The sequence below is a fragment of the Dermacentor silvarum genome, chromosome 1 (assembly GCF_013339745.2).
Source record: "Dermacentor silvarum isolate Dsil-2018 chromosome 1, BIME_Dsil_1.4, whole genome shotgun sequence".
Classification (NCBI taxonomy): domain Eukaryota; kingdom Metazoa; phylum Arthropoda; class Arachnida; order Ixodida; family Ixodidae; genus Dermacentor; species Dermacentor silvarum.
Window position 1 is genome coordinate 133602123 of NC_051154.1, and position 26301 is coordinate 133628423.

The window sequence follows — 26301 nt, forward strand, 5'->3', positions numbered from 1 at the left end:
ACTAAGCCTGCAACCACTCTCACACTCAGATTTCTTGCAGACTTCAAGTGCTTAGTTCTAATGAATGCCAAAGCAATACATCAATAATACAACCAAATACCTTACATAATTACTGCTTTCATTCTCTTGGTTCAGCTTTCGGGCATAAATGCTTAATTACATTTAACTTTGTCTTACAGCATTATCTCCATGTTGTTTTATGTCAGCCTGCCAACACCACATATCACCACTGCAAGCATAATGCTCATGCCCATGGCTCTCACATGCTTTGAGATAAACCGCCATTCAGAGGTAAGCAAGGTATCACTGTAATAGAACTGAAATGTTATTGGGGCAAGTGAAAAAAAAAAAAAAAAAAACTATTTAGTGTAACACATTTGTCGAGTTCCAGTATGTCTTTATTTAGATTAAATAAAACAGTACAAGAACTGACATTTGTAATCATGGAACACTGCTCTCACTCTTAACACTAATACTCTCAATGCATGATGCAACTTTCACTTTGTTAGCTAAGGTGTGAATCTGTCAAACTTTTTTTGTGTGGTCTGAATGCAATGCCATAAAAACCTACTGCTGCTAATCTTTTCATTCTTTTGCCATTTCTTGCAGAAAAGTTTGCATGCCAGCATCAGCAGACTTCATCACAGTATTGATCGGCACAAGCAACAAGCCTCGCAGAAGGAAATCAAATACTTTGTTCTTCCTTGTTTCCTCCAAAACCCTGATACTGCATTAACGCTTTGCCGCATCAAAAACATTGCGGGCACCTGCTTAATAGCCTCTTCCCAGTTGCTCTAGCAAGATTTCACACCATAAAACATTTCCATGTACTTAGGCATGTACAGTTCATATACAAAATTAAATGCTAGTCGCTATTCCACATATCTTCACATAAGGTTTTTGTAACAGATTGATGTGCCTGTTATGTACACCATATTTTACAGGATGTTCCCAAAAAGACAAGACAGAAATGGAGGACAGCCCTCTAAGTGAAACAGGAATTGCAGGATGAGCAACCACACTCGAGAGAGCAGCGGCTGCCAAGCAGGCCACCAATGGCCTGCTTAGCACCACCAACCAGAGAGTGAAAGAACAAGAACCAAGCAGAACAAGATGCAGAAGTAATGTCAAGCAGTAGTTCCCTCCAACCCAGAGCAGTACTGCACAAGTTCCAGGATCACACCTTGCGCTAAAGATAACAAAGTCTAGATACAGCAGTTAAGCAAGGTATGCTGCGCACAATTGTGTTAACATGAACGCAAGGTGCCGTGTGTTCATGACCACCAGGTTTGTTGCCGAGAGCTTTGGCTGAATCTAGACATTGCAGCATTAAATGTGACACACAACTCACTAGAGGGGGAAATGGGGGGAAGGGGGGGGGAACTACACAGGCAGGCATATCTTTACCTTTCACACAGAATATTCAACAACAGGCTTTTTATTTTTATTAGTTTGAACACAGGAAATGGGATTTCATAAAACATCTTCATCAAACAAAAAACAATGCAGAAGCTAGGGCAGAAATGAAGGGAGGAAGCACAAGGAGGAAGCAGACAGGTGTCAGCCGCCTTACACAGGTAGCAGCAGTTACAGCAGGATAATAAGAGCCTTTGCACACGAGTATGAGCAGATAACAGCGATGGTGCAAGCGTCTCTCCACGCACTTCCAATTGCCACTTCCAAACTCTAGTTCATGCAGCACAGCTCTGTCTTGCTCTTCTCCTTGCAGCTCTGCATGGGAGCACTGTCACACAGGTACCCAGGCTGCTGGCTAATGCTATAATGAAGCACACTTTTCTGTCCACAGTCTCTGCAGCACTGGGATGGCAGTCTCGCTTGCTGCTTGCCACGTGGCCATCAACTCGCGCACCAAGCTGTGTCTTGGTCGGGGAGCAGAATGGCTGAACGGAGCAGGAGACTTTTCCCTCCAGTCAGCAGCAGAATGTAGCGGCAATGTGGAATGCATTTACTAGGAGACCACTTCATACAAACATAGAACTATCAAATGTTTATACACACAGGAAACCACACACTAGTGTATCAGCCTTTCCCAGTGGCCAGATTGCAACAAAGCATAACAAAACACAAAACAAGCAGCAGCACACACAAAAAAGAAAGTGCTGCCTGAAGCTGAGGCAACTGTCAAAAAAAAAAAAAAAGAGGGGGGGGGGATACCAGATATTAAGACCTGGGTAAGAGTGGCCCTTTATCTTTCTCTTAAAAAAATAGGAGGCTGTCAAGCACAGTTGTCTGGATCTGTGCCATGGGCCCAGTTTACTTGACAAAAGTGTTGGTGTTGGCAACCTGCCGTTGTGCTACCCAGGCTGTGAAGACATCCCTGAAACAGGAAAAACAATTGCTTACACAGTGCAACACACTGATGTGCCTTTTACTAAGTACATGTGCTGAGCAACCTTTTACTTCGACCAATGTTAATTAAAAAGAGCTTTACATTCAAGAAGCAAGTACTCCGAGTGTTAGCATTTGCTTCTTATGGCTGCTTCATGGGCAGGGTTCACCAAATAAGAGATACACTGCATGGATTTATAGCTTGTGTGCTCATTGAATACCTGAATATTCAATTACAGCAACACTGCATACTTTAGATGTCAACTGCTGGTGCCACATGAGCACAGAAGTCTTTTAAACTGATACATCTGGCCATCTGAATGGCCACGTGGGCAGCTCTAACAGGTTTTGAGTCTATATACTCTATCAAGTGAAGGAGCAGCACAGAACTACTGAAAATCATGATAGCTGTCGACAGAAACATGCACCCATATCTACAGCTTGTTTACACTAATGCTACGTAAACTATACAGGGTGTTCATTTTTAAGCTTTACGGAATTTTTAGAAATCGCCTGTGGCAGGTAGCATAATTCTTATCATTGAGCTGGGTTATTCGATGAGGCGGACATTAGTAGCACGAGAAATAGAAACACATATTCAACTAATTAACAAAAAATCACTAATTAACTTCTTAGTTAATTACTTTACAACACATATTGCAATTTACGAATTGTAGTCGCTGAACGTGTCAGGCGTATCCACTTGGAATGAATTTCTAGAATGACACCAGTTTGCAGATATGCACCATCAAACTCGCCGTAAAAATGCACTGTTGTTCCACTTACTTTTTTAGCAAAATGCTGTTTTATACATTGAAGCACAAAAGTAACTGGAACGCCCATGTATTTCGTCCCACCAGTTTGGGAAACAATATCTCCAAACTGGTGTCATCCTGGAAATTCATTTCAAGTCTTGCAAACTCACTGGCTACAATTCGTAAATTGCAATGTGTCTTAAAGTAATTAAGAAGTTCATTAATCAATTTTTGTTAATTAGTTGAATAGTATGTGTTCAGATTTCTTGTGCTACTAATGTCCGCCTCTTCGAACAACCCAGCTCAATGATAAGAATTATGCTACTTGCCACAGGCGATTTTTAAAAATTCTGTAAAACTTAAAAATGAACACCCGGTATATTAGAATAACGGTAATCAAAATTATTCAGACTACAATACAAGTGCAAGACGAGTACCTTAACATAGAAGCTACAGCTAAATGCCAAACGCTGCTGGAGCACTAAAAAAAAAAAAAAAAATTTAATACTGCTGCATGGAAAATGCACAAGTACAATGACGTGTAAAACAATATGAACACTGATAAGTGACAATACATGCACTTTTATTTCTTCAAAAATATTTTTCGCAGTTAGCAGCTTTTGGTTATACATGAATGCAGCTGGAAATGGTACTGCTATAACATCACAATGACAATTGGTTCTTGCTGTAATGGAAGTGGCACAACACATCAAGTTGAAGAACATCTAAAGCCATTGACCCTACAGCCACTAAAATTACTAATGACAAACGAGATATAGGTAATTTATTACAAACATGGCCCTTCATTCACTCAGAGAACTTTTTCTTGCAAAACTGAGTATGGCCATTATGTCCTTGATGATTTTTTTGTTTTCTTTTCTCATATTTTTGCAACGAATGTGAATGTTCAAATATCTGCTATTTAAGTTCCTACTGTAATAATGCGGTCAAAGCCTTGCCAATGCACATGATGAACACGAAAGCAAGCAGTATACATTATATTTATTCCTGAAAATATGAATAACTGCATTAGACGAGTCACATGTTGCACACTGATGCCTTTGCACGTCAAGCTCCTACACAACACTGTTGCCAATGCATACGGTATGTCAGTTTATGCTGTGCAATTTTCATCATATGTAAAATTAACCACATGCTTGCTATGAAAATTTTGCATAACAAGGTAGTTCAGATTATTTTCGTGCAACAATCACCTTCAGTTCATCAATGCATTCATTAAAGAGGCTTACTACAGCATTTTAGCTGTCGCTCTTTTGCATACCTGTCAAGCTGTGAAGTTTACAATTTATAAAAACCCAGTGGGCATGACGCCGAGGGAGGGGTGCGACAGGGAGAATAGCAAGATTTTTTTTTTTTAGTTTTCCCTGAGCACTGTGTCTTCTTTGGGATACATACACACTTCATTATTGATGACTTGCCTTTAGACGTAGCACACAAGCAGCAGCAAACTTTGAACAGTGGAGAATGACAAGCAACACGATGTTTTTTTAGATCCCAGTGACTAATTTAGACTCAGCTGTTGCCTACTTTGTCTGCTAAAGGAACTTGTCCATACAAAATTTCTCAAAGCAAGTACCCCTCAAGCATCCTTTCGCCATCGGCAAATTTCTAACAGTAGTGTCAAAGACTGATGAGTGAAAATTTCTCGTAAACAGAATTAATTTTCGTAAAACTTAATGCAACATTCGTAAAATTAAAGAATGAGCGCTACTTCCTAAACATTATGAAAAATTCAGGAGAGTTGTCAGGTATGCCTTTGTGACAACGATGTACACGAAGTACATCTCGAAAAATGTCAGCATGTCTGCAATTCCTTCACTCATCTGAGTTTCTTCAGAACTACGGCAGTGAAGTATGCAACTCTGCTCCAAAATGAGACATTAACATAGTGGACATAGACCGCTCAGAAACACCCCTCTCACATGGCCACCTCAAACTTCATTTAACTAGGATTGTCTACCATGAGGAAGATAAACACAGTGACAATGTCCTTCTTCTGCTAAGGTAGTTTATAAAAGGTCTTGGCAAAGAAAGTTCTGCAACCTCTGACAGCTCAAGGAAGTGGCCTCATTCCTAGCACACTTTGGTTGTGAGTAACCAAACACTATTTGTTGTAATTATACTTTTGCCAACAATTACAGCAGTTTTGTAGCGTAATATGCAACGTGTAGCATACTGCACCATGACTAAGCTTGACTTATTTCGTGGTTGCAACTGCCCTAGTCTTCTTGTGCGCCCAGCCCACTCTGCTAATGACAGACATTCTGGTTTAACTGTTTGGCTCATTGCACACTCTTAATATGCTTTTCATACTATCGTTGTCATATCAAGTGCTTGTGTACAATGTTTACGGGCAAAGTGTTTTCTGTGAGTACAGAGGCTCAGAGAAGACATAGCAGTCTCCAAAAAGTGTGCTTACCTGCAGTGTGAGACGACACACTCGCTGCTGCAGTACTCTCGGTCCCAGTCATGTGACTCAATGGCTGGGTTGGGGCAGCCGTTGCGGATGCATCGCTGGTGGGAAGCTCCTCCAGGCATATGCCCCTGCTGGTCCATCATGCCCCCACCACTGGAAGCTGGGCTGGACAGCGAGGGTGGAGGCTGCAGATTTCAACCGGCGCAACACCCCTCAACAGGCGTGCCACAACGACTACACGCGCCTCGGGGGTTTCTAGCCGTCCACGCCGCAGCAGCTCCACTCAACGCGTCAGCCACGTGATGAGGGGCGGCTAGCGGCGCCACGCCTCCTCCCACCCGTGCACGCAAACATGCATCAGGCACCCAACTAGCAAGAACCAAAGAGCATGCTCTTTTTGTTTACATTTAACCACAAGAAATGCAGGCACACAAAACAGAAGTTCTTCATACAAGCCATCATTCTCAGTCTTCCAGTGCAGATTTTTAAGATAAAACTATATTGACGGACAAATGCTACAGAAACTTTCTTTTTCAGAATATAATCCCACCTACTGTGCAATGCATAATGGAGGTAGTGGCTGCTGTGTCGGTATAGCAACCTACTTAATAAACAGCAATGGCCAATTTCAATTATAATATTGCAGATCAAGCACAAGTTACAGAAACGTTCTGGCAACAATACACATTCACTGAAACAATACATAGCTATTACTCCTAATAACTGCAAATCGAAAGCTGGCATTAGGTTTTACCACACGATAGCCCCATAAAGAGGGCTTTATCTTCCTGCAATACAACAAGATGCCAGTGTATAAGTATTTGAGCGCCTCCCAAGGCATGATTCCAATTTCTGAGTGTTAGTCTGGGCTTGTCATTATGTTCAGTAAAGCTATTACCCAACTCATTTTCAAGTAAACAATTTTTACAGGCACCAGAGACCTATACAAGCTCCTTAACATAAAAAAAAAGGATTCAGCCAAGATAACAACAAAAAAAAAAAGGAAAATAATCCAAAATAAAACAAAAGGCATTACTGTGCAGTTCTAGAGCAACACACATGCAGAAGAGCTAGCAAACAAACAAGGCTTCAAAGGATGGCACGCAGCGGCAGCCATAGAGCCTTGGGTTGGGTTTCAATATCTAAAATGTACTCACCGCTGACATCAGGTCAGCAGTGTAGGATGAAGCGGCCACCGAGGCAGAAGCCATCATCATCTGCTGGGGTGGAGAGTGCTGTTGCATCATGGTCTGCTGAGGTGGCTGCTGCTGCATCATGGAGGGGCTTTGTGCCATCGGATGCTTGTAAGAAAAACACAGAACCCGCATGCCCAGTCAGCAACAGTACCTGACAAGCACAAATTGATGTGTGAATCTACTGCCCCCAATACCCATTCCCTCCATGCCTCTCCATTGCTCATCAATGATTTCCACATCTTTTTAAGCATCACAAGCGGATTGTTTGCTTTCGGGTGAGTAGCAATTCACAAGGTTGGTCCTAGTTTTTGTTTGTTAGATTTTTTTAGTGCAGTAACATACATGTAGTGCATGCATGTGTTTTGTCTCCCTTTGCCCAAATGCCTTTTGCATGTGATGCTTTTTAACTGTGATAAATGCCTTGTCAATATCACAAGAATAGTGACACTTCGTGTAACACTGTTGCCAGCTGTTGCTGGATATGTCACTGCCAAATGAAGCCGTTACACAATACAAATGACATCAATAACTATGCTTTTGTTTCATAACATATTGTTGCATATTTCAAGGGGAAAAAACCTGTGCTCCATGGAAAAAAGAGAAAATGTTGCCTATAAATAGAAAAAATAATATTCTGGAATATAAAGCTCATAGAGAGCGTATGCTTAAAGAAAGAAAGAAAGAAGGAGAGAGAGAAAGAAAGGAAGGTACAAAAACCATAGTGGTAGAAATTTCAAGTTGTCCACAACACCTTGCAGGGAAAGCTACAATGACCATTTCATAATTAAATAGCGATTTAAACAAAAGCTTTACACAAAAGAAAAAAAAAGAGAGAGAAGACATATAGCCTATGTTAAAGGCTATGTCAATTACAGCGCAGAAGATCTGAACTAAAACAGCATTGGACCACAGAGCACTTCACAAAAAAAGGAGTTTAAGAAAGTGAGTGCTTACCATGTTGGACCATACCTGCTGCTGGGCATTAAGCATGCCCTGGGGCGGGCTCATGGCCATGTACTGATTATGTGGGGAGCCCCCTTCCATGAGCGAGGTCAGCAATGGACTCTTCTTCTGCAGGGGTGACAGGCTCCCCTGGGGTGGTGAGGGCACTGCACTTGACGAACTGACAGGCCCACTCGCGTACAGCGTGTCCGAGTGGTCAGCAGCGGCCTGCCACAAAGTATTCAATCTGTCTTCTTCCCATTTCTATGTAGCATATAGTTCCCAATTACAAAGGAGAATTTGTGTGGCGCATATATATGCATGCTACCTGAGTTATTCTTAACAAGCCCAGACTCCTGTTCTAAAGAATATTAATGTAACAAGAGCACCCCTGCTATGACCACCACAGATATAAAACTTCTTGCCCTGAATTAATACATTGACACTACAACAATAAATCTGATGCTAACATATCATGTTAAGTTCACTGGAGGACAATTAAGAAAAAAGCAAAATGTGACACTAGATTATAGATCATACAGGGCTGACATCCCAATTACCACATAATGTTGGTTCAGCTTCATGAATGTGTTACCAATGTACATTAATATGATAACACGAAAAGCAGCTGATGTATGCAGATAGATGTATACACATTAGCAGGATGAAGCTACTTGCTCAACATAAAAAAAGCGAAAGTTGGCATCTACCATCTACTGGAATTCAGGTGGATGCCAACTTTCCTTTCTGCAAATCTATGGTCACCTTGCAGGCATCTCCAGAATTCATTCTGTTAACATAAAGAAACTACGCTACAGCGAAAATTTCTTCATTTTGCCCGAAATAGCTTGCTGCTTTGCAGACAACACAAGCGAACAATGCCACCGTGACCACTTCAACATTCAATAAATACCATGCTGCTATGTAAACCCTTGCCATGTAGCAGGGTAGTTCTCTAGAGTCTGATTATCACTTGCTTTTAATGAAGAAAGTTCAGAAACACGTTTTTTGCTAGCAATTGTAAAAACTGAGATGTACTAAGATTTTATGGGCAGGCATAAAAATGTGTGCCAAATGATAAAATCAGGCATGAAGGCACCATTTGTGGCATTACTTATGCTACTCCACTTTATTGTTAACAATATAACAATTTCCACTGCAGTGATCAACCAACTCTGCCATAAGCATACTTTTGTTTGTAAATGCAACTTCAGCTACTGCTATATGCATTAACAATTATGTAAATCATGCAGAGAAGACAGAAGGCCTATATTAACAATTCTCCCATTTGCATCTTTCTCAATACCCATCTTCACTCAGCAGATATTTCCAATGAAACAAAATCAAGAACCGTGGTAAGCTAATCATTTTCTTAATCAGGCTAATGTTTAAGGAGAAATCATTTGAAACAAGGCACACAAGCTCGAAGATAATGTGCCACTTATTTTTCCCCCCTAAGGCTATGGCACGACTAATATCTACGGAGCAATAAAATTGCTCGGCATGTTATGGCACCTCTTAACAGCCTTTCTTTTTAGACCAGTAAATGCTCAGTCTTCTCGGCTGAAACGGCATCACATCACGCAGCATGTGACTCAAACGCAACGCGTTAGTCAGGAGTGGCATTGACTCACTTCTCTATAGGGCGAGTCACGAAGGGATTGGAGTTGTAGGCAGTGCACACTCTTTTCGACAAGGGGCAGATTGAGAGGTTTCTCGGTACCCATAAGAGAAAATTTGGCGCAGCTCATTGCAGTACTGCGCACTGAATAGATTGACCACCATATGGGCCTGCCAATACTGTATTCGAGGCCCCACGCGCAGTGACTCACTAGATCCACAGGACGGACTGAAAGAATGGGGCATCCCGTACGGTCGGTCAGCCCCACTCTTGCCGACAACGCGTTCGCAGTGCCGAATACACGCCACCCAACGCTGCCACAAACTTTCTAAGGACATGGGAAAAAGTTCGTCACCTCATGCTCGCAAGGTTTCGGCGAACACGCGAAAATTGGAAGTTCCATCAGTGCACCACACACGTATTGTTCAAACATGATGCGCGGCAAACGTGAGCCGTGGCAGCTTGCTGAAAGCATGTGCCTGTCTTAGCTGGAGGTAAGTAGGTACCATCAATATACTTGGCAAGCCATTAGGGCCGGTATAATGTAGCGATGTGTTCCGCTCGATTTTATGCCAGTCTTATCAACCACCGTTCACTGCCGGCTGATCCCATTGATAACACAGGCGGGAACGCCTCTTTAACCAATGACGAAGCCCGAAAAGCGCGAAAGGGAATCGCACCAAAAAAGACATCGCTACAAAATCCCGGTCCAGGTATCGCCAGCCGGCCACGACTCGCTCATCGTTCACCAGCACAGCCTGTGACGCGGACGCCCCGGCAAGCATGCGCGTTTGTCGCGGTGACGCTGCGTCAGCATAAATCAAGCTTGGCCTACCCATCGGTGCCGGCGGATGCGGAGCATTGAGCAGCACAAGTCACACGCTGAGAAATATAATACATCAACTTAGCTTCGGCTTTCTTTGGACTCCACCCATTTTCTTCGGCTTATCCTACATTGTGTCATGTGGGCAATGAGTCAACGGCCCTTTTGTTTGCAATTTAAACTCGTGCTGGTCAATAATTACCAAGTTCCAGTTTTTCACTGCCAACATGCACTACGTAACAGCTCCAGTAATCAATATTCAAAATGGAAGCGGTAATGGTAAGTGATAAGTTTGCCAGACAACGAAGTGAAGAACTGCAAGGAGTGCGAAATCGCGATTGCGAATGACTATTGGCAGTGCTTTTGTGCAGCACGCGTATTGCAAAGCCTACTGACTGCAGCGCAGGCCACATATCCACAACATGACGCAGCACCGTGTAAGTAGCCAATACAGCGCACATCAGACATTGTATACTGTCATCTGGTCACGGCACTCGCAACAGTATAAGTTGTCCTACTGCCTATCAACAAAGAAACAGTACTTTTGCAAAATTAAACTACTAACAACTGTCGCAAGCACGCACGGCCCACTGGAACTGCTTCGTTGGGTAAGCCGCATTTAAAGCAGACAACAGCCGGGGAATCTATGCAATTAGTGTGCTCACAGAAGCCTCGCTCTGCGCGTTTTGCAGCAGCAGCTTTATGTGACACAACATTTTTTTTTTTTTTTTTTGGTCGTGAATGCACGTAGTGAGAGCCGTCTCTCTAGCCTTTCTTGCATGGAAGGTTCCTCCATGCTTCGTAGCCTGACCTACTTTTTTTTCCCTTGGGAACTTTAAAAACATTAGGCCGCTTACCTCTACTTCGAATTTGCTCAAATGTCGCAGCACGATCGCTTCTTATGGTGCCAATCGTTCAACACTTTGCACTGTTAATTGCCTGATTTGACATAAAAAAAATGCGAAGTTGCCGAAGGCAAATTCACTTTTTGTTCTCCTTGACAAATCAAACAAGTAACAGTGCAAAGTTTTCTACTGAATGATCCTGACCATAAAATGCGAGTTTGCTGTGACATTTGAGCAAGAACAAAGCAGCGGTAAGCGCCAAAATCCCTTTAAGTCTTTACGGAAAAAAACGCAGGTCATTGTATGAAACGGGGTGTAGGCAAGCTATAAACCTCCGGCTACATATTATGATTCTCGACACACTTTCGCTGCGGTTTGGTACAACGAGTTAGCTTTCCACAAGTTTCTGCTTAACACCAGACTAAACGAAAATACCGCATTTTATTTTCAACTGAGGATCCAAATGAAAGACACAGTAGGTCCATTTTACAGCAGTTCGAACCAACGCGTTAGATTTGGGGCCAGTACAGAAGCACTAAGGGGGAAGAAACAAGTGACGAACGTCACAAGCTGCCTACCTTGGAGACAAGGCTCGCCCGGTAGGCAGCGAGGGCCTTCAAGTATTCCTTTTTGGCAGCTTCGGTCTTCTTCTTGTACACGTTCTTGTGGTCTGCTTCGAGGCCGTCCCACATGGATGCCACTATCTTGGAGACTTCACCAAAGCTGGCGTTGGGATTCTGACCCTTGATGGCTGCTTGGGTGTCACGGAAGAACAGAGCGTACGCCGACACGGGCCTGCAGTAGACACAAGTCACTGTCAGCTCGCACTTCCACATCACGGCCGTTCGCATAACAAATGTGGAACCAAACAATGAAGGGAGCGGGGTACAAGCAAATGACAGAGTCGTAGCTAAAAAGCACAATCGAATTCGAGAATTCAGAACAAAAGCTCAAATGAACAAAGTCGCTAGCAATTCTATGGTATTAACTTCAGAGGACCACAAGAGGCGTAAGATGCTTTCACTTTCCTACGTGCACTTCCTCTCTGAAGGCAGTGCTAAACCTCAGCGCCATGGAGGAAGGAAATAGTTTAAACTAGGAGGAAGCATTATTTGCCGCAGCCAGCCTTCGCAAGTGAACTCTCCGTGAAGCCACTCCCTTCGCTTTTTTCTCAAAGTACCTCCCCCCCCCCCCCCCAAATTACCCTGCGCAACTTCTATCTTTTAAAGCAACGCATAGTTTATTGTCCTCATTGCATGCAACGTTGCTGTCACATCGCACCCGTTGTCTTTCAACGCAACAGCGTTAAGGGCCTTTCAACGCAACAGCGTTAAGGGCCTTTCAACGCAACAGCGTTAAGGGCCCCATGTCACAAAAAATTGAGTGTCAGTGATGACAGTCGTTTGGCGAAAAATCATCCTGAACCCCAACCACGCAGGCCCACCGCGTAGAGCAGAGGCGATAGTTGAACTAATTGAATTTCTCAAAAGTAAAATGTGCCAAAAAATCGTAAAGTACAACTTAAAACACAACTTACAGACATGATAGCGTCAGATTGTAATTTGAATATACGAGAAAACATAATTCTGATATGCGGAAACTCAAACCCCTTTTCCAGCGTTTTTACCATTCATACAGCGGCGCGCCCGCTCGGTTCCTTGCAACACCACCATCCAGATGGGGCTCGCCTCCGCGACAGCGGCGCGCGGGGGCAAAAGTGGAGAGAGAGAGAGAGAGAGAGAGAGAGAAACGCTGCAGTTGCCGAGAAGCGTGACAAGCAGTCAGGGATCTTCCAAGGCTATCGCGTTCCGCTCCTGGCGAAGCCTAAAAAAGCGTCCAAATTTTCGAAAGTGCGTGCGCTGAGCGCGGCGGACGAAGATACTAAACTTACCGCGACATGATCACGTGTTGGGCCGACGCTTCGCGGCTTCAATTCTGTTACGTAATGCTCCCCTATAGTTCTTTCCTTCCTCCACGCTCACCGCCCACCGACATTGTGACGCCTGCTACGGCAGCTGTTATTGGTCACGCAGGTTTTGCACGCGAGTTTGCGCGTGTAGCAGTTGTGAAGTTCCCTCGCGCTCTCGTATCTGCACGAGGGTCTGCGGGGCCAGGGCGGAGAGGGTGAGGAAATGCTCTACAAAGAAAGCCACTGAGTGGTCGAAACCTGGTTAGGCCCCTCGCAGTTGACGTAACTGTCCATGAGGTGCGAGGAATAATCACTCTCTCTCTCTCACACACAGACACACACACAAACGCAAAAGATATAAAAATAAAAAAAAAATAAAAAAAACGACATAACATTTTTATTCTGGTAATTCCATAAGATACTGCGCGGCATTTGCCAATAAAAGAAGGCCGGCTGACTGGGGCTGGCCAGCGCAGCCAGCCAAGCAGTCCCTTGGCTGAGGGGCGCATGGTGCAGCAGTAGAAACTGACTTTTGTGGCTCGTTGGGGTCCCTCTTCTTCTTCTTCTTGGGCATCTTGGCTTTCTTGGCGGTCTTGCCTCCACCGTTGTCCATGAGCGGCTCGGGAGAAGGTCGCTTCACGCCTCCGACCAGCTGCGCAAGGTAAGAGGGCACACAGTGAGGGCCGGCCTCAGCGTCGAAACGCAACAGTAGCTCTACACCGGTGCCGCGCTAGCGTGAACTGCTTTATAAATACACAGATGACCTTTGGGCCAGGCTCGAGTTAAGTGATGAGCTCGTGCAAGTCACTGCGTCAGTCAATACAAGGCTCGAACCACGGAAGAAATCAAGCAATAGCGGAGTAGCGCTCCAAACTACATATCTCAGCAGGCGTCAGCCATCTGTCTCCCGAGATGGAGTCTCTAAAGGCGTACCAGAGCTGTCGAAGCAGACTACAGTCGTTTTGTCAATATTCGCCACCCACATCTGCCGCCAGCAGAGTACAAAGTGGGCCAGCCACTACGCAATCTTAAGCAAGCAGGCGAAAAAAAAAAAAAAAACGATTTGCTCAGAGTCATTTTCGCAGCTGATTGAATGTTGCCTTGATATAACGTTACGTCGAATGGTTTTTATAACATGAATCTGACTCCTTTAATTCCTAGCCACCTACGCATTCAATTGTAGTCCTAACGTGCCACCGCGCTAAGTCAGAAACTGCGTATTAGCAGCAGTACATAAGCTAGACACACCACAGATCTATCACCCTTTACATTTGTGGGAGCGAATGACAGACGCACGTCGTGAAATGGTGGTCGGACAACTCTCTCACCTAAATGCGCGCAGTAGAGTCCGGAATAAAAATGAACACGAAGGTTCTAATGTCCGAATGAGAATAGCCCGCAGACGCCTTTTACGCAAGAAAAACTCGCACGATGCTTATTCCATGCGGGGCGACAAAAGTCGGAAACGCGAACGCGAAGCACGGAGGTTCACGTCTGTGCTTCGGAGAGAGCTGTCTCAAGCAGAGACGAAAAGCCAACGCATCACGAACCTGTGAAACGCGGCCACCGCAACTGTTCGAAAAGGCGAAGTTGGAGTCACGAGCGCGGCACGTGAACAGCATGCACGAGGTAAGTGCCGTGCTGGAACGCCGCCATTGCCGAAAAGATTTCGTCGGGAAGCGCATGCGAATACACACAGACAGCGAGGCAAGGCTACGCTCAGAAAACGTTTTCGCGACGGCATACCTAAAAGAACACGCCTAACAGTTTCCCCGATTCCATCGAAGCCTCAACATTAATGCACAGGTGTGTGCCGACCGCTACGAATACGTGCTCGGCGATTTAAAAAAAATTGCGTACCTGAGACAGCGGCGTGCTGTCGTCACTATCCTCACTGGTGGTCTCCTGGCCCGGCGACGTGTGGTTGGAACCCGGCGGCGAGCCGCTGCCCGCCGATCCGGCTCTGGGCGCCGGTCCACGCAGCATGCTTGGTGGGCCCATGAGAGCACCTTGAGGCGGCGGCGCCGCCGGCGGAGATGGGTACTGGCCGAGGTATGGACCCTCGTAGGAAGAAACACTGCGAAAGCGGGCGCCGCGATTAGAAACTCCAAAGCTCCCCCCAGCACTGCGCAAAATCCTACCGACGAAGGACCGATGCCAGCAGCGGGCTCAAAGGAGGTTCAGGTATCTCTTTTGCTGCATCCATCGCCGATCTCCTAGGTCTAGTAGCGTAAGGTGTGTAATATTCAACCAACGGTAGCCAAATGAAACGCGGCACTTGGCAGGAGTCCTTTTGTCTTCGCCGAGCAATACGTGTCGTCGTCTCATTGGTTAATATTTTGATCCAAATAATAATACGGCGAAGTGTGGCGCTACTGTTTGCAGGAAACTAGAGTTGCTGTATATGCTCCCCTTGAGGAGCAGAGTTGCGGTCTGAACGCGCCGCTCGCGCCGCTCGCGCCTCTATTCGCCAAATCTGCTGACATGCGCAAAAAGCATCTTTTTGAGGAAAGGCCAAACTTGACGGCTACGCCTACACTGCCGCCCGCCGCGCCACCGTCGTCGCGAGCCTATGTGCGCTGCCGCCTGCCGCGCCACCGCCTTCGCGAGCATCTGCGGCCTCTGCCACGCCAGGGCTGGATGTGTCATGGCGGTGTGTTGTTTAGTGCAGTTAGGATGGACATTCTGTTTTGTTGCTCTACGGTGCAGCGTCAACAGTACTATACGGTGCTTCTCAGCGGGGCAAGTTTGCTGCAATGACAGGGTGCTGCGCACCTCATTGCACAAACCGGCAAGAAAACGGGAAGGAATTCTTCTCAAGTCCATGTGCAAAGTCCGTCTCCGTCGTCCGTCGCCGCCTTAAGTGGCTGCTGCGTAGCGACGTCAGAAGCCGACATTGAGAGGAGCAGGAAAGCATCCCTTGGAGACAAAACATTCCTTCTATAGCAACTGGGCTTGAAGCAGCAGAATTATGTAATTGGGCGTTTTGTCTAATTACATTGCCAGTTTTACTAGTGACAGTGAAGAACAAGGCCGCGCCAAATCTGTGACTCACGAATCTGAGTATTGGACAATCTTGTTAACGATTAGCGTTTTCTCTCACCCGCTGTGTTATGTATTTTCAGAGCACAATAAAACTGTCTCTCTTGTGAAATATGTGCACAGAAAAACAAGTGGCACTCGAAGCAAACTGATCGTCGCACATCGAAATCGGTACTGCGGGTCGAGTGCGTTGGCTATTCAATATGACTCGTTATTTATTCCAGCGCAACGGTACGCTACAGAATGCACAAACCTATTCGCGTCAAAACGAAATCTGATCATATAGAGTAAGTATAAACGTCACTAGCAATATTTTTACGATGAGAATAGGTGATAACATTCAGGACATGTATGGCTCCTCTCGCGCTATGCAACAGCTGGTTAGCCGGTGAAAGAACTGAGCCGGAAAAAGATACAAATGTGCGCGTGTGCGCACCGAAACAAGGTTTATCTCTCGTCGTCGTTCTCGCCACATCCCCACTGCTCCTTATTTCACAGTACAGTTATCTCCCCCGCGGAAAAGGAAGCCGTCCCAGCGACCTAGGGATAGCACAACACAGGCGGATCATAGTACGGCTTGAGACGCTGGGCATGCACAATGTCGCGTCCTCGACGGCGATGATCCAAAGATAGCTCGAGGGGTTCGACGATATAGTTGACTGGAGACGTTTGGCTGATCACGCGGTATGGGCATTGGTACTTCGACGCGAGTTTCGGTGACAGTCCAGGGGTAGGGGCTGGAACCCAAAGCCACACTAACGAGCCAGGAGCATAGGATAAAGGAACACGGGAAGTTTCTCGACGGTGCTTCTGGCGTTGCTGGTCTTCGGACGTAAATATACGTGATAGCTTGCGACATTCTTCTGCGTGTGCTGCAGCTTCATACAAGGTAGTGGTTTCTGTGTTGTCAGGGCAGTACGGAAGGATAGTGTCCATTGTGGAAAAAGGTTCGCGTCCGTACAGGAGAAAGAAGGGTGAAAATCCCGTGGTAGTCTGCGTGGCGGTATTATAAGCGTAGGTCAGAAATGGTAGAACATGGTCCCATTTGGTTTGGGCTGATGCAACGTACATGGCCAGCATGTCACCAAGAGTTCGATTAAATCGCTCGGTCATGTCATTAGTCTGCGGATGGTATGCAGTAGTGGTGCGATGAATGGTGCAGCATTCTTTGAGAAGAGCCTCGATGACGTCGGAGAGGAAGACGCGGCCTCTGTCACTGAGTAATTCCCTGGGAGCTCCGTGGCGTAGGATGATGTGGCGCAGGAGAAACCAGGCGACGTCACGTGCGGAAGCGCTGGACTAAGGGGAAGTTTCCGCATAGCGCGTAAGATGGTCGATGGCCACGATTACCCAGCGGTTGCCGTCTGATGTGGTAGGCAGAGGTCCATAAATGTCGATACCTACACGATCAAAAGCACGTGCTGGGCAAGGCAAAGGCTGCAATGGAGCGGTTGAACGACGAGGGGGATCTTTGCGGCGTTGGCAAACGCGACAGGAGCGGACATAATGACGGATGAATCGATACATCCCTCGCCAGTAGTAACGAAGGCGTAGACGCGCGTAAGTCTTTAGTACACCTGCATGTGCGCACTGGGGATCGTCGTGGAACGCTGCACAAATATCCGAACGTAGATGCCGAGGGATGACACGCAACCATTTGCGACCATCCGGGAGGTAGTTACGACGGTACAAGAGCCCGTCACGAATGGAGAAGTGATGTGCTTGGCGACGTAAGGCGCGATTGGTAGTGGTTGTCGATGGGGTGGACAAGAAACTGAGCATTGACAAAATCCAAGGGTCTTTCTTCTGCTCCAGAAGGATATCCGTGGTAGCAAGGGAAGACTCGGACAATGGGGCCTTCGGGGAGAGAACCTCGTCTGTTAGTGGCGAACGAGACAAGGCATCCGCATCCGAGTGTTTTCGGCCAGAACGGTACAGCACTCGAATGTGGTACTCCTGCAGTCGAATCGCCCATCGAGCAAGACGACCGGATGGTTCTATTAAGGACGACAGCCAGCACAGCGAAGGGTGATCAGTAATCACGTCAAATGGGCGGCCATATAGTTACGGGCGGAATTTGTTTATGGCCCAAATTATAGCCAGGCACTCTTTTTCAGTTACAGAATAGTTCGATTCAGGTTTAGTGAGTGCAGGACTGGCGAAGGCGACGACGTACTCATCGAAGCCAGCCTTTCTCTGAGCGAGAACGGCACCAAGGCCGACGCCACTGGCGTCCCTGTGGATTTCTGTTGGAGCGCTTGAGTCGAAATGGCGCAGGATTGGGGGAGACGTCAAGAGACGACGCAGCTTCGTGAATGCGGCATCGCAATCCGGTGACCAGGTCGAAAGGTTGTGGTCACCACCAAGAATCTGCGTTAAAGGTGCTATTATGGTGGCGAAATTGCGGATAGTATGACGCTAACCCAATGAGGCTGCGCAGGTCTTTCAAGGTCTTTGGTCATGGAAACTGGGCAACAGCTTGTAGTTTCGCCGGATCAGGGTGTACACCTTCTTTCGACACGACATACCCCTCAGGGGTATGTGCCATTGAGTCTGTCTGTCTGAAAAACTTTATTTCAAGTACACGGAGGAAGTTTCAGGTGGCCCGGAGGGGGCCACCTCTCACACTCACTAGGTGGGCTCCTCATTACAGGAGCCCATTGGCGACCCCCGCGGCACGTGCTCGGTCGACCAGGGCCTTCTGGCTCGCCAGGTCGGAGCAGCCGAGCAGGGCTGCCTCCCAGTCCTCCCGGGTGGGGTTTAGTTTTGGGGCGAGGTTCGGGGTTGATTGGCATGCCCACACCATGTGGAAGATGCCCGAAGACTTCTCCGCACAGTACTGGCATTTTCCTTGGACCCTTTCTGTACTATCATCAGGCTCGGCCCACATGACAGGGGTATTTTCCATTGAGCTTGGACACTTTCTGCACTATCACCAGGATCGGCCCACTTTTCAGCGTGACACCCCCATCGCCGACACTTGTGAGCGTATAAAGCTTCGCTTAAAAACAACCTGGAACGAACCATTTGTAGAACGTACTTTATCTAGAATAGTGTCCGAGTTTTCTTATATATATATAAAAAAATGCTTCTGCCAATAGTGACTCGCAACGAACAACTTATAGCAACAATTTTATCTAAATTCGTTCTTTCTTCGAGTTTTTTTATGTGAAAGTCATCTTGCCGCCAACGACGCGGAATGAACGAGCAAGTATGCTCGGCCGTTGAGCCGCGCCGTCTCCTGCATTCAAGAGGAGTGGCTTTCCTACTTAATATGGATGCGTCGGAGGGCAAGGTGGCGGACCTACGCGCAACTCTGCAGCAAACGCCAAGGCGCGTGCAGCAAACCCACCGTAGACGGACGATTCTATTGAGCACTACGTGCCGTCGCCTCACGGGTTGATATTTTGATACAAATAATAATATCGTGAAGTGTGGCGCTACTGTCTACAGGAAACGCCAAGGCGGGTGCAGAAAACCTACCGTAGAAGAACGAATATTCTACCGATGTCCGAAACGATACCAACGCCGCTGTTTTAGCAATACCGATCCCCTATCTGTTTCAGATCATATGGAGTCACTGTATTATTTCATGATAAGCTGTTACACACTTGCATTAAAAGCTAAAAGATAAACCATAACGTCAGGCAAAGTCACAGAAAGGAGTATAAGGTTGGGTGACAACTGCCGCCAGGGGGTGGGAGGGCCTGCTCCAGGGGCTTTACTCCAGAGCTGCTGCTTCTTTGATTTATGTGGGGTATGGATGAGTGGCTTCCGAGATCGCAACGGCGCGCGATATCGGAGGCCACGATGGAGGCAGGGAGTTTACTACTAAAATTACTCTTGCCACTGATTGGGACACCGCGCTTTTATTGCGACCTATTACGCTGGCCTCTTTCGCCGGTGACGGCGGCCCAAAAATAGGCTACCATTTGTTTCTGACACGAAACAACTTATAGAAAAAAGTGACCTCGAAAGTGTGCATCTTATAAAACGATGCGGGAAATAGTGAATCATTGGCGTGATTTCGACTCGGAAGCGGTCAGCGCAGAAGCCGCAGCAATTATCTGAACGAATTAAGCGGCTCGCCTGGCAGGCCTCTTTTCTCATCGCTATCAACGGCATCGGGAAAACTAATCGTATTTTAACTTAAGAGCAACATAACTATTCGGACATTGATTGTGTTGACCAACATGGGCGCTTTATTATGAGCTGCATGCGGTCGTTTCGCAAGCGGCAAAGGTCTCGGATTCGACGGCACAGCGAGATAGGCCTGGGCGGTTGTCAACAGACCCGACACTGCGGACGCGGCCTTGCGGAAACACGACTACGCTGCTCGCACAGACGTGTTTATATTGGCATCGTTTGTTTAAAAAGAAAAAAAAAGCTGTGTAAAGACGTTTGTTGTCACTTTCTTAGCAAAGTTACACGTTAAGCGTCCATGTATAGATAATTTTATATTCCATTCATGGGCGCCGCCATCTTGGGCTTATACACAAACAATTGATAAGTTTTATGAGAAGCGAAGTCATGTAACACGGTTATGAAACGCTGAGTTATGAAACGCTTTTATACAACTATTTTCATGCTTGCGAATCGACTGGAGTTACATACACTTCGTCGTTAAAGAGAGAATACAGCAGCGTTAACAGCCCAAGATGGCGGCAGCTAAACGCTTCCGTAAAATAGTCGGCTCTGGGCGGATCTAAGCTCCTTCGTATACCATGTGTCCCGAATCGTCGCATTCGGCAAGTTTGTCTACGACGCGCCGCACGGCGGATCGCGCGCAAATTCGCACCATGTGTCTCCAGCTTACTCGAGGCGCGTTCGCGCCGCCCGCACGTGGCTGGTTACTTCTCTACGACCGCAACGGCCACTCGGTGCGTTTGGCTGTAAAAACGACAAGGTCAAATGGACGCATACAGTGATCTGAGCTGAACGGACAGTAAGTAAACTTCAAGCTACAAACGCCGACAGTTTTCGTTCGGTCTCATCTAGTGCGCCATCGAGGTGCGACGTCTGCTGGCAGCGCTCCTGATCACGCCAGCGTCGCGAGACGCCAAGGCGATGTTTCTACTGCATGCGCAGCAGCAGTTGCCTCGTGTGCTGCGTCGGGAAAACATATCGCCCCCACGCTAAACCTTGCTATCGCTTCCATCACTTCGCCCTTCGCGCGAAACTGCTCTTCTTTTTCATGAACGCCCTTCCTCGGACACAAAAAATAGGTGGACGCGTAATTTTCGGTGAAATGAAGGATCGAGACGTATTGGGGGCGAGCTCCACCTCTGGAAAAGCTGGCGCCAGCGTCGGCGTGACGTGGTATGAGGGATCACGTGGACACAGCGGCCGCATCGTCTGCTTCGGAAGTGCCGAAGCGAGCTGATAACGAAAGTTTAGTCCCACCTGCGCTACGGTTCTGATTAAGTAGGGATGTTTGTCCGCTTCGGGCGTTTGCATGACAACACTTGAAAGCACTATAACAGGTAGTGGCTGCCTTTGAAGGAGTCCGACATGGTAGGCTATTGTAAGAAGCGGCGTGTAGCTTGGATCGCGAAAATTAGAACAGGCAAGCAGCCATCGGCTACAACTCGATAAATCAAAGATACTTGTACTGAATATTTTCAGCGCTGTTGAGAAAGAAGAAGGGAACAAGGCAGGGCTGGAATGCCGACAGAATGAACGCAGCGTTTCTTCTGTCCGGTTCCCTTTACTTAAAGACAATGAAAATATTGGACAAGGTGCATCCTCACGAACTGGCAGTGTGAGCAGGGGAGAAGGAGCAGAGGAGCCGTGGCACGTATGTCGAGACACGTGCTGGTGTGCGGTGGGGGCGCTGGATAGCGCGACGCTTTCCACGACACTGCTCTGCCGAGTGGAGGTGCTTCTACTAAAGCGATGTTGACGGATAATCATCGGATGATTGGACGCCAGAATGCTATCGCGTCCCAGTTGGGTGAGTGAGTGGGCGGGCACAGTTAATGTCATCTACAAACTTTCCAAAACAAAACAGAATAATGAGATGAGGACACACCATTAATATATTTATATACGCAGGCAGGTATAGATGACCACGTCTAATGGCTAGGAGCACCTTCGTCACGAATATTTTCATTTTTGCTTCTTTCTTTTTTTTCTCGATAAACGCTCCAATTACACAAATTTTATTTAAAGTTATGGAAAGCATCTGCACCAGACTGGCAGTCAGATGAAAATGCACGTTCACTTGCACTATACGGCGCGCGATTTCCACGTCCTTTATGGAGAATGCTTGCCTAACCGGCGCATATGAAATTTCACATCCTTGCACTACGGAACTTGGAACCGAACGTGCTCCCACACAACTCCCACATAAAACGAGGCGTGTGGTAAAAGCAAGGGCGAATAATACACCATGCACACCACGCTTCTTGTAGGGACAGCAGGAGGCTTCTGGCAAAGATAGTAAAAGGTCCTTGATCGGAAGAGCCGTGTCAGGTAAATGACGGCATTTTATGGTCGACCGGCAACAATAGGTTTTAATACGGCGACCATACAGCACGCTCGCACACCTGCCACTGCTCACCGCGGCAAAAGCGCTTGGTGGCTGCGCGTTCGGAGCACGCACCGCGTCAAGTTTCCGGCTGCTGGCCGCGGCGAGAGGCGCCATTAGGTCACCAGCAGACGTGGTGGTGGCAACGCGGTTTTCACCGCCTAAACGTATAGACACACACGAGCGATCACCCGTTCATGGCTCGAATGATCTGTATCTACGAGACGGAACCATGTTTTGCGGGGCAGCAGCCTGTGTCTTGACGGTGGATGAGTACGAAAACGCCAGCGGAAAGTCCACGATGACACCGTGCTATAGTGTGATGTGCGCGCGCCTGGGAAACTCGCCGCGGAGCTTGTATACATATATACACAGCTGCTGACAACAAATCATTGCACTATAGTCGGAGTGCAGTGCGGAGAATTATGGTAGATGTGTTGCGGCGATATTGCATGGGCACGAAAGCACGATAAGTGCCGAGAAGCAGCTGGCCTGCAGACATCTCTTCACACGCACACCACATGTTGCACGCACGCACACAGGCGCGTGCGTGCGCCTGCTTCGAACGCAAGGTCAACCGCGTGGTGCCAGAGGTTTGTAAAGCGGCAGGCGTGCTACGTGACGTAACCTAGGATAAAGGAACCGTGCAAAAAGACGATGTCGAAATCTACTAGCGAGGGAGGCGCTTGGACGGCAGGAAAAGGAGGGCGCATTAGTTGCGCGACACGTCGAAATGGACGTTTCGCAAAAGGGGCGTAGTCACGAAAGCAATACAAGGGACAAGAAAGACAGCCTTGGAAAAAAGAATAGAGAAAGATGCATCGCAGTGAACGCATGTGTTCACAGAGCCGATGTGTTCCGTGCGAGTAGCATTCAACTAGATGGAGAATAGGACGTGCCGGTTTCGCCTTGATGGATAGAAAATGACGGCAAACGTCGATCAAGTAACGACTAAGGCGTGTGCTCTGTCAGTATAAGGACCACCGCGCAGCCAAGTGACCCGGGGAGAAGCAACGGTACATCGAAGGCGAGAACGCAGCGATGGGAAGTTTCGACCAGGCACCCTAGCAAACGCCAAGTCCGCCGTCATGAGCACGCAACTACTTCACAGTTTACATATCCGGCTCGCCAACTAAACGGCCAGCATTGTGCAAAACAAATGCAGCACGAGCTATTATTATTTATTTTTTAGGCACCCTTGTAAACATAACCCTTTGTCTACATTTACCAACGATTTACCATTGGCGACTACTGAGATGTTTGATGTACCACATGCGCGGTCGAACTAATAATTTCAAAGTCGCTACCCGCTCTTAGGAAGAACATCAAATAACTCCTGCAGCGTAGAATTTCTACCAGGCCTGACATGAGCGAATTGAAGCTCACCAACATCTAGAGTTGAGCTTTGAATATTATTACGAGTTTTTTTGTGCCCGGTGAACATCAAAGTGTCACCAGTACAATAAGATACAAGCATAATTGTAAAACGCCGTAGCAGAATCTCGACCCGTTCGTACATCTAAACAGCAACTGGCATGTCCACAACCAACCCGGAAGACAGCTTGTTGCTGATTTCACATGCATTCAACATGTTAACCGGCAGTCCCGATAATAAAACATAGTTTCTAACTGTTGATGTACTGTGTAGCTGCAAACATGCTGTACAGTACAAACAGAAAACTGATCCAATGGGTGAAAGACAGGAGTAGGAAATAAATTGTATTTCAATCATTCGCCCTAGCTGTAATGTAGCATTTGAAACCGTAAACGCACCCCTGCCACTAAAAGGTTACTACAAGTGAGGTCCACTGCTTGCAAGGTCTATTCACATAGTTCGCGAATGCGAGGCCGGAAAGCGATTCGTACGACAGCAGCGCGACCACATCGCGCGGGGCAAAACACTAGTTGATGAAAATTATACGTCCATTACGCCACTTAGGAAACATTTGTAAATGTACAGCCAACACCATTAGAATAAGATGACGTCAAGTCACAGGCTGTTTCTTTCCATCCACAGACAATTATTGGTACGAAACTGTGCAGACGTTTTGCAGTTTATTCGGCGATGCCTGCTGAGATATGCCGAGATTGCATTACCGTATTTAACACTGTAATGTCACCAGAACTCTCTTACGCGTAGCTATAAAGATCAATAGCAATATATATGATATCAACCTTATAAGATTTGATCAGTACGATCATTTCTTAACGGACTTTCACGAAATAACGTGTTTTAACTATGTGTCCAGTACACGGAGTAAGATAAGACAGGAGCGCCGACTCCGCTGGTCTGGAAGGGACACATTCTGCAACGCCGGCTCCTGCTTCACAGCGTGTTCGCCAGACGGCGCTACGAATGAAGAAAAAAACTGTAGCGGAGAGGAGCAAAGGCGCGGGGGCTCTCTCGCGGCACCTGCTTATCGTCTGCTCCGCGCACGCCCTGACGCCTGTAGCGCGCATAGCTCTTGCGGTTCACGGAGTGACGTTAGCAGGAGAAACAAGTAATGTATCATTTTATTTAATTTATTTTATACAGGCCAAATGCAGGGCATTTGTCAGGTGGCCTACATGTAACTTTACAAGGCACAGGAACAGAAAATAAACAAATTACGGAAACTAAGACGGAAAGAAAAGCTATAGCAAATGGTAAGGCCATATAATGGCAGTTCGGGTGGTCTCAAGGAATGACAGACGACAACGAAAAGAAGTTTTTATGGAAAAGCTGACGTTTATCACTCTTTTTTATCTGAGCACGCATCAAGTGCTAAGATGCTTCGCTTGCTTCTTTGTTTCTCGCGGTGCTTTTCGTGTCGCCCGGTTCTCTTGCGAGCAGAATCGCCACATTCTCATTAAACATAATAATTAGGAATTCCTGCCAGTGTTTCCTGCTCATTATTTCACAAGAGAAGCTCTGATTATGTGTATGCATAACTGGGGGAAACATCTCGAAGGCAAGGCTGAGAATTTACAGGGTAGCCAGCCGGTATTTACACTGGCTAACCTCCTTGTCTTTCTTTCCGTTTCTCTCTCTCTACATTACGGCATGTCTCTGGACAAGAAAAGGCACCTGCACTGTGTGTAGTTGTAGACAAATTTAAATTGGGCTCCTCTCGTCCTTCCGCATTGGCGTCTTCTGGTTCCTCCTGGCATTCAGCAACATTGAGCTACGCCAGGCTTCCCTAAACAAATTGAAGGAACGGCTCCGCTTCGAAGTCGAGGCACTTTCTTTACATCTTGTAGGACGTCGCCTTTGTCTTTGCTGAAGTAACTACCAAAAATAAGCTGCTTCTCGAAGTGTCGCGCACATACTTTGTCCATTGCTTTAAGCGCTCGCTTACTTTCAGGAATTTTTTTGACACCACTGGTGCAGTAGTTGAAGATCAGATGGCGAAGCGAAGAGCGAAAATTTCTCGCGTCCTTTGCCATAAGCAGATTTACAGCCGGGAACAAAACACGGTCCTGTTGCTCAGTCTCTTCACGCACAAGTATCAAGATACCTTGTTCCGTCCGGCATGAATAAACATACTGCAGACATGGTAAACAAAGCGAAGAAGACTAAAATTTCGCACCTTCGCTTCCGCGCAGACGTAGAGGTGTGAAAAACAAGTACTTCTGTTGTGTCTTTTTGTACAGCATCATTTATCGTCTGTTTCCTCTAAAGACATCTAAATATGTTTCGTATGCGTGCATAAAAGCGCTACCGCGTGTTTATTTGCGCTTTTATTATTTGTGCGCATATATTTTTTGTGTTTGATTGCTGTCAAATTGAGACGGCCGAGGGTCCACGTTTGTAGCAGACGACACGCTCTGCGGGTGCCGCGCTGCCCGTTCTGCGCCGCCGTCGCCGCCGGTC

General features: G+C 46.8%; 1 protein-coding gene across 6 annotated transcripts in view; it reads right to left on the reverse strand.

The window, feature by feature from the left end:
- Positions 1 to 376: 376 nt before the first annotated feature.
- Positions 377 to 26301, reverse strand: part of LOC119436060 (TOX high mobility group box family member 4) — a 526181-nt gene continuing 500256 nt past the window's right edge. For 4 of the 6 annotated variants that reach the window (XM_037702802.2, XM_049655538.1, XM_037702804.2 and 1 more), the window contains 7 exons: positions 14738 to 14954; positions 13408 to 13529; positions 11547 to 11763; positions 7692 to 7907; positions 6699 to 6842; positions 5545 to 5726; positions 377 to 2338 (listed from right to left, as the gene is read on the reverse strand). In XM_037702802.2, the coding sequence (XP_037558730.1) occupies positions 2275 to 2338; positions 5545 to 5726; positions 6699 to 6842; positions 7692 to 7907; positions 11547 to 11763; positions 13408 to 13529; positions 14738 to 14954 (1162 nt within the window). In that variant the 3' untranslated portion in view covers positions 377 to 2274. The remainder of the gene's footprint in view (positions 2339 to 5544; positions 5727 to 6698; positions 6843 to 7691; positions 7908 to 11546; positions 11764 to 13407; positions 13530 to 14737; positions 14955 to 26301) is intronic. The other 2 variants (XR_005188964.2, XM_037702805.2) reach the window with 2 other exon arrangements.